This window comes from Microplitis demolitor, chromosome 8 (genome assembly GCF_026212275.2).
Source record: "Microplitis demolitor isolate Queensland-Clemson2020A chromosome 8, iyMicDemo2.1a, whole genome shotgun sequence".
Taxonomy (NCBI): domain Eukaryota; kingdom Metazoa; phylum Arthropoda; class Insecta; order Hymenoptera; family Braconidae; genus Microplitis; species Microplitis demolitor.
This window is the reverse complement of record NC_068552.1, coordinates 12470945-12480622: the sequence shown is the minus strand read 5'-3', so window position 1 is coordinate 12480622 and position 9678 is coordinate 12470945. Positions and strand designations below refer to the sequence as shown.

General features: G+C 28.5%; 1 protein-coding gene across 1 annotated transcript in view; it reads right to left on the bottom strand.

Moving 5' to 3' along the window:
• Positions 1 to 9678, bottom strand: part of LOC103573962 (mucin-17) — a 44872-nt gene that overhangs the window by 21381 nt on the left and 13813 nt on the right. Inside the window, exon 2 of the mRNA XM_053741565.1 lies at positions 1231 to 1284. Coding sequence (XP_053597540.1) covers positions 1231 to 1284 — 54 coding nt within the window. The remainder of the gene's footprint in view (positions 1 to 1230; positions 1285 to 9678) is intronic.

Here is a 9678-nt window from a genome sequence, read left to right as displayed (position 1 = left end):
TGGCGGGCGAACGTTGGAGACAGACGGCATCCACAGTTGTTGAGAAGAAGTTGAAGAGGCAGGGACATGGCAGGCGGGAGCAGTAACAGAAACAGAAAAAAAAGAGAGAGACGAACTTTAGTAGACGAGCCCAAAAAAAAATTTGTTTATTTATTTATATGCATGTGTATGTCAATGTAGAAATTATTTTTATGCTCCATCGAAGCTTTAAACCACCTCCCTCGTATAAATATATATATGTAATAATAAAATATGTTTATTGATTTATACATTTCATTATCAATTATTAAAAGTAATTAACAATTTTTATGAAAAGCTTATTAATCTATTAATCGTTAAATAGTTTACCTTTGAGGCGGATTTTATCTGTTTAATATATTTATTAGTCTTTTAGCAAAGAAGTAATTTTGTGAATAAGATTAATAGAGAAATAGTTCTTTTGAATATCTATAATACAATTTAAATATAAATGTATCTGTATATGTATATACATGTACAATTGAAGAAAGCTGGACCACATCGGTATTAATGTATTAATTTTAAGTAGTACAAAGTATATATATATATATTCATTTCAGTATTAAATTTACAGTTCGGCATCTTTAAATAATTGATTTGCATCGGATCAGTCAGTTGCAGAAAATTAGAATTAATAAAAATGTAATAATGATCATAGCAAAGTAAATTATTTATTAAATGAAATAAAAATGGAAATTAAATTAATTAAATAAGGATATATTCAGGTATATATAGATATTTATGTATATAGAAGTAAAGATAATGTTACAAAGAAGAAAAAAGATATATATAAATTGCCGCATCATGCGTCTATACGAACTTAAATCTTAAGAAAATGTATTGTATGACTTATTCTGTAATAAATCTAGATGATGATAGTGATGCAATAGAAGTAAAGAGAAATCTTGAGATTCACAAGAGATATTAAATGACGAAAATTAAGAGCAGAAACAGAAGAGTCGCTCGGTAGGAAAAGACTGTCCGATAACAAAACTTACTTTTTTTTATCCTTTATAACAATAGTTTAATTTAATTAACACTAGTTCAATGTTTTTTGAAAATGATTTTAATTATTTATATTTGAATCTTAATTATTTTGAGAATGCCTGCTTTGCAATGCGATTACGGCATAATCATGCAATTATAATTATTATTATTATTCGCTTTAATCATGCAGTAATTTTAAAAATTATCAACAAAATCAGCACTTACCATTTCTTCCATCTCGATCCAAACCGGAATTGTCTCTTTGTGAAACTGCATCGTCTATGAAATTTAAAAACACAATAATTTTACTTTTATTTTAGAAAAAAATAAACGTATTTATTAATAGGCTATATTACTTTGTATTGAAGCATAATATGAACATAAGCAATAATTGTTTTGATTGTTTCAACTTAACACTTCATTACCTAACAGACCATGAAGAGTATATTGAATATCATAGAAGTATAAAACAGGAAAAGAAATTCTAGAATCATCAGTGGTTTTAAATGACCTTGTACATATTATTTTTTTTTGTTTTACAAAAGTATTGGTGGCGATGCGAAGATCATTCACATCAGAAATAGAGTTGACGTGAGAATAAGATAATCTCGAGGTCAAATTGGTTTAGAGTAAATCTACATTTGAGATATATAAACAAAGTTGAAGAGTATGTTGATATAATGAACAAATATGGAAATCGGAGAAGGTCGAGAGGACGTTGAAGAGTCACGGGTATCGTTAGACAATGCCGAAGATGTCGCGCAGACCCTCTACTTGACATATACAGTTATTTGACCGACTCAGGTTGGCACGAGCAAAACTCGGTTGCGAGTCTCGTCGGCAAGCAATCTTTTTGCTTACCTCTCTCTTTCTTTCTTTACATATCATGTCTGATGTTTTCTTCATCCTTTTCTCAGATTTCTTCGGTAAATACTATTATGGATTTAAAATTGTCTGAGCTACTTGGGTTATTCAGTATGATATTAATTTTTCTACTTAAAATAGCGCAAAAGATTAAGTGTAGACATTAAAATTTTTTTCTTATCTCTTCTCAACTAGTAAATATTAAAATCGGAATAAACGTTAATGTGATTTTTTAGATTGAAACTTAGTTGCTGTATAATTATTTTACCGATATAGATTTATTTTAATTTTTCTCGTTGGCTGACTGATGAGTGAATGGAAGAATTTATTTGAAAAAAGTTGAAGCCAATTTTAGTCATGTTTAACATACATTTTAAACGCAAAAATATAAATTTAATTCATTGAAAAAATAAAAAATAATAATTATAAGTATGTATGTAAGTGTATAAAAAAATGTTGAAACAAGCTGAGTCTATTGTACGCCGTAAATCAAAAGAATTAATTAACATCATCAGTATCTAAATTTTTTATAGTAAACTTGAGGAATGCAATATGCAGTTCGAGGGCAAAAGAAAAGAAAAGGCTAATGTGTAGTAAATCAGTTATTGAACAGTTGGAGCCCAAGTGAGGTCAGTAGGTATACGGCGAGGTTGAAGAGATTCTCGGACACTAGACCATCATCATCATCATCAACATCAATAGCCGCTGGTTAATCTTTTACGTTCTACGACCGGGTGTGGCATGAAAAGGATAGAGGAGCGCCGGTAAACACAAGTTGGCATATATAGTAAAAGGAGACGTCCGTTGGTCAAGCGAACGATCAAGTCATAGAGTAGTCGAGAGTAGACCGGGGTACTGAGGCTACCGGGTCGAGTCTGGTTCATTCATCCGCACCGACCGATTAATCGTCGCTTGCACTGAAAGGACGGCTATTTGAGAATGTTAAGGGGCAAAAGAAACAAGAAGAGCACGTTTACTGAGAAATAACATCAAGTACCCATCTCCCTCGAGTCTCCCTGTGACCGCGACCTACCTGCTTCAGATATAACATCTTTGGTCAGACAGCTTGGCTACTAGTTGGGATTTTTTTTAAAATTAACATCAAAACGAATGTCTGGCAACTGTTTAAACATCATAATTGAATCGCTGTCCTTGCCCAAGGTTTTTTACAAGAATTTAAATAAGGTACGTAATGAATAATACAAGTCCTTGAACTACAATTTTTATTTTTAGGTATTTGGTGTATATATCAATGGAATATTATTTAATCTGCCAGTCACGAAATATTTATGAAAGTTTGTAATAGGATTCTGTCTAAAGAGTTATTGCAATTGAATAGCAAGCATATCTTTAGGGCAATGCGCTCATTTCCCGGTCAGCGACTCGGTGTCAGAACATATGCGAGCCGGCCAAGAATACACAACAATATAAATTGTAATAACAATAGAAGTATTATGCATTTTTAAATCTAGTTAGTCTTGTTTTATACGCATATATATGTATATACATAGAACAAGCATTTCTATTACGTTGCATATATCAACAGTGATTATGTGACATGGGCGAGCCGCAAAAGAGACACCTTTAAGAGAGATGACGAGAGAGAAATCGCCACGTTCGACGCCAAACGGTCGTCGAATTATTCAGCAATTTATTTTGCAATTTTCAATATACCAGATGCCGCTAACTTATAATTTTAAGTGTCAAGTGAATTTGAAGTTAATAATATACATATTGCAAAATAAAAATTTACAAATTGACTTATAAATTGGCCAACCAAAAAAGAGTAATAAAGAAGAATAATAATTGATGAAATTTTTTTTTTATAGCTCTTAATAAAATTAAATCGTTTATTCTTGTATAATTTATGTATATATTGATTTGTAGGTCAAGTGGTCCGGTAAATTTCGTATGGATTGTTTGAAGAAGAAAAATATATTTATTATATATGTTGGACATGTTAAAATAATGGAGACACCTGTACATTGGACCAATCGAGTTGTCGATTGGGCTACAACTTAACGTTGGCTGACTAGTGGAGAAAGTACCGGATCGTGAGAACTTGCATCGAGAGTATTCTCCACACTACCAAGACGATTTATCCATCGTCTATTTGTACATTTACGCAAAACACGTGTTCACGCAATAGCTTTGGTGGTCAAATAACTTTAAGTAATTTAATTAAGTACTCAGGCTCAAGGGTCTTACAAGTATCATCTTTGCAGTCTAACACTGACTTACGAGAATTTTTTTTTTCTTACATAGATACATATCATCACAGTAATAAACTTATGAGTATAGAATTTCTTATGCCAATAGCATTATGTGAATTAATTCTGTAATTATTTCAAAAGATCATGAATCTTACGCCTCTCTCTAGGTAGGGAATAATCCAGTCATATATTAACTACTTTGTATCGATTGTATGTGCTAATACGCTAAAACACTTTACATTTGAAATAAAGAAAAAAAATCATTATTGAAGGTCTATTATTAAATGGCAAATGTGAAAATAATTTTTTCAAATTCATAACTTAATTTTACTTATTTAATTCGTTAATAATGTATTTTTTTCCATTTATTCGTTTCATAGATCGTCAATCAATTGAAGTTTCTTCGATATGCTTTTCGAGCCAACAAAAAAAGTATTTTTTTCAAGTATAAATCATTCAATAGAAGAAAGACGGAAATATAATTTAATTATGTATAACATTAAATTCTCACTACTAAATCGTTCATTGTTGGTCGATTACGCGAATGCGGAATCATACAATTGTTTAAGTCATGTCATCATGAGAATGCGAGAATAAGAGAAAAAAGGAAGTGAAGTGATAATAAAAAAAAAAAAAAAATTACAATTAAAGTAACTTAATAGAGTTTGAGGTAAGTGCAAGTTAGTTATAAAATAACTTTATGATTTACATTTAAATATATTAATATATATTTACTGACTTTATATGCAATGCGGTTTGGTGTTGATTATATATGGAAAACAACATATATTGCATCGTGAGATTTAAATATAGTAAAGAACAAATAAAAATCAAGAGTTAAGTAAAAGTTGTAAACAAGTATGTTATTTATAAAAAATAAAAAAAAAAAAGATATTCAACATTGAATTAAATATCGATATTTAAACATCATGAGGTGAAAGTTCGTTGCAGATTAATCTATACAAATTTAAAATAATAAAAATTGCCGAAATTTTATCAATTGTAAAAAATAAGACAAGTAGAACTCACTTCGTACACTGGCGTCAGAAAATTTTAACCCGATACTTCTATAATATTTTTTATTTTTTTTTTTTAACTGGGGTTGTTTATCGTTTTTAAAGAACAGAATAATTTTTAACACAATTTTTTTTTATGTTTAAGACACTTGATACAAATCCCCAATGTTAACTCTACGGATATTAAATATAGACTGACTTGGGGTTAGTTAAGAAAAAATTCCCACCCCTAATTTTTTTTTCTGGCACTGCATAGGTGATGATTTTTCAACAAACTTTTTTATTATTCACACCTTTTTTTCAGTGATATAAAGATAGCATTCATACAAAGTAAACTTTATTCTTTTCACCACCTTTAAAAATATAATATACATCGTAAGTGTAATTTTTTTCAACCCCTATATAATTTTCGAATAAATAATATATAAACAGAAAAAAATACGTTGTGAAAACTGCAACAAAGAAAGAAAAGAAGTAGTTTATTTTAAAATATTTAATAATAAACGTTCTGTGGATACATTTTTCACCCCTTACTATTCACTTTGTAACAAAGAAATTATTTTTAGTTTGAGGAAACAAATTTTATTCATACTTCAGTAATGGAAGGAACGCTGACTTATACACATCGTAGATTTTTAAATATCTGTACTAAAACCTTAAGGTATAATGTAATAAAATTATAAAGACTTTAAAAAGTTATTCACAAAGAATATGTTCCTGCAATAATAATTACAGATATAGCGGTATTTGGCCTCTTTTACCATCAGTTAACATTTTCTGGAAAATTTTACATTTTATTTTCAGAATTTTTAATTATTCAGCTATAATCATTCAAATAGCAGGTATGAGTGCTATTGCTATAAATAATATTACAGATTTAACAGTTGCTGGGGAAATCGGAGGTTTTATTATTGGCCTTATTATGTGTCTATTAAAATTTTTAAAATTTACGTTATCTTACGATGAAATAATGAATCACGTTGATGTTGTGTTCAATCCAATCAATATATTACAACAATCATCTGGTAAATTTAATAAATTTATTATTTAAATAATGAATGCTAATGTTATTAAACTTTACTTTTAGATCAAGGAATAGTAATGTGTATTAAAAGTTGTGCATTTAAAGAAGAAGCACAAGTTACACTTTTTTTTGTGCCACCATCATTTCTTCCCATATTAATGTTATTTTTTGGTCATAAACAGAAAGTTGGATTACCTTTAAAAACTCAATATCCAATAAACACAGCTATGTCACCAAATCGTGAATTGGCTATTTTTTTTCAATCTTATTTAGTAGCGTACTGCATAACAATTTTACTTGCCTCCGATATGTTGGTAATTGGATTAATCAGATGGTCAACAATGCAATTTGCAGCTTTAACGTCAAATTACCAAAATTGTAACAGTAAACTTGTAAAACGAGCAACTATAGTATCGCCAAAAGAAACTTTTGATATTTTAAATAAATGTGATGCTATGAAAATAACTGATGAAGATATGGAAATTCATACATTTTTGTTATTTGACGAAAATGAAATTGAAAAAAATATTGATGACAGTTTCAGTTTAAGATTTATAACGTGTATTAAAAATCATCAAAGACTTATGAAAGTTATTCGTGACCTTAATGCAACATTTAGTGCGTTCATGTTACTTCAGTTTGCATCGAGTTTAACTGTTATCTGTCTTAATGGTTTTCAAATGATTTTAGTATGAATTATTCGTGCTTACTGAATCAAATAAATTGAATTAATGATTCATAGTAATAAACTGTCCTTTTTATTTTATTTCAGAACTTAGATGATGTCAAAAATTTAATGCAATTCGCTATATTCATCGCAGCTATGCTTGAAGAATTATTTATATTTTGCTGGTACGGCAACGAGTTTACTTGGATGGTAAAAAATTATCGTTTATTTTAAATTACGTTTTTATATACTACTAACTATAGATGTAATATATTTATTCTATCCTTTTTACTCAATTAAATAATATTTAGGCAAATAGTTTATCTTATAATCAATGGTTATCTGGTTGGGAGTATGTCAACGATAAAAATAATAATTCTGATCGTAGTAGTAACAATAATTATGACAATAATAAATTAAGTAATCTTATAACGATTTCTATGATCCAAACGATGCGACCTTTGGAATTCAAAGCAGTTGGTATCTTTATTTTATCTATGCCGACATTTCTCTCTGTATGCAATTTATTCAAAAATTTTTATTTATTTATTTTTTAAATTTGTAGAAAATTAAAAAAAAAAACAATCTATTTTTTTTCAGGTCGTTAAAAGTTCATATTCCGCTTTAGCTCTTTTAATTACTATAATGAATAAAACATAGTATCAAATTGCTTGTCTCGAATGAATATAAATAAATTGTTTAGTAAATGTATGAAAAAAATGCATTGTGTCAAAAATTATAAATCTTATCGATAGACATGGAAAAATAAATGTTATCACTAAAAAAAACATTAAAATTTTTTTTCATCTCATGATGCAGTACCAATAAATTTCACTACAGCCATGACGTCTAATATAATCGTGACTAAATCGTTTTTTTCGATCTCAATCAGGTTCTATTCTAAGATTTTATCAACGTAAATCGACCACAAACTACATTGGTCTTACATATCAAAATTTCTTTCATATCAGAACCAATTTATTATCTTTACTATTCATTTCAAATAAGTGTATCAGCAAAAATTTTTCAAACAAATGTAGAGCAGATCTGACGCTTTGCGTTTACGGATAAAAATAATATGAAAGTGAGCATTAATGACTTGCAAATATTTACTGATTTATAAAGTTTCAAGTTAGTTAAATTATAATTATTATATTTTGGTACCAATGGATTAATAATTAATAATGAATTTTTTTAATTAGTTTGACTCGACCCAAATATCGGTAAACTAATGGGAGACTTTCTAAGTACAGAGAAAGAAAGACACAGTATTATAGATAGATACAGAAGGTCGTTCTTTACTATGAATACATTAAGTACATTACAATATTTTCTACGAAGATCACGTACCTTTCTCCTCAATTTCTCAGATTAAAATTCATAAATAAAACATTATAATTTGATTTTAAATGTATATTTTATAATGTTAATATTATATACATATATACATAAGTCATCGATATCAATCGTCCCTGAGTTTGTGTGCTGATTGCCGATTGACATCATAATTATTCCTTTCTATTCAATTCACTTTATTAACATTTTTTCACCTGCCTAGCTGCTACTAAGTACAAAGATAGTATCAAGTTATCACATAATAATACAACAATTCATTGAAAAATAATTGTCATATTTTTTTTTTTAATTTAATACCGTGTTTTTCTGATAACGAGATATTTATCGTTATAAAAATATAAGTAAAGTCTTAAAATCGTTTGCATAATTTGTTCTTTCATTTTTTTTTTTATGATAATTGTCTCAGATTAATAAGCGATTGGTGTATTGAAATGAGTTCATATTATTTTGATGGTTTATGGAGGCAATAACGTTAACGAGAAGAAAAATAAATGACGATTAAAAAAAACCAAGGTTGCGAGATCTGAGAGGCAGACCCACTTTCAAAACTTTGGTTGGCTAATGAAAATAAAACGGGCGGTCATCGGTTTAATTACAACCCTCTCTACTTGGTTCCTGTTATTATTTTATTCTTTGTATACTGTTTGGCTATGATACCGGATGGGAACGTTTACTAGTAAATAAATATTCTGCAATGCAAAAGCCATTTCGAAAGAAGGAAGGAATTGGTAATTATGATACCGATGTTTCTAGCAACTTTCGTATACACATAAATATCACTGCATATTATTACTATTTAAATTTATTATATTTAATTTATTCAACTTAGATTTGAAATCATAAGAGAGAATAATATCTATTTATTTTTTATACTTATTCAAGGTCGACCAGACGGATATTTGACATACATTCAAAGACATATTGATCTACATATACATGATTGTGGTAATATCATTAAGTGAAAATACTTTCCATCAAGTTTATAATTTAACTTATAATATTTGTTTTATTAACTTCAGATTTTATTCGAATGAGCAGCATATTCTCTATATTAAATTAAACTTTCATAAATATTAATAGGAAAAAAAATAAAAAATAAAAATTGCGCAAAAGAGTGAAAATAAGAATGGTGATGAAAGAAAAGAATAAGAAACAGAGTAACAAAAACAAATGTATAACTTAAATTTACAGATGGTTCTCCGTCGTTGAGTTCGACGCATTAGATATGCGGATATCCATCCTCGCGGAAAACGTTCGCTTTTTTATCTTCTCCCCTGTGATGACGATAAAAGTTGCTATTAAGAGATCCGTAAATGATGATAAACATGGTCTATCGCTCTACTAACCAACGTTGAAATGGCTCCGACGCTAAGTAATTCGTTGTATAGCAATTAAAACGTTTATAGTTAAACGACTAGTATATTACGTCAATTTTCTTTAACTTTCTTTCATCTTCAAGAATACTTGATGCTTTTTATTTAAATGTGTGCTCATCAATTTATAAATTAATTTCCGTTTATTCATATCATCAAT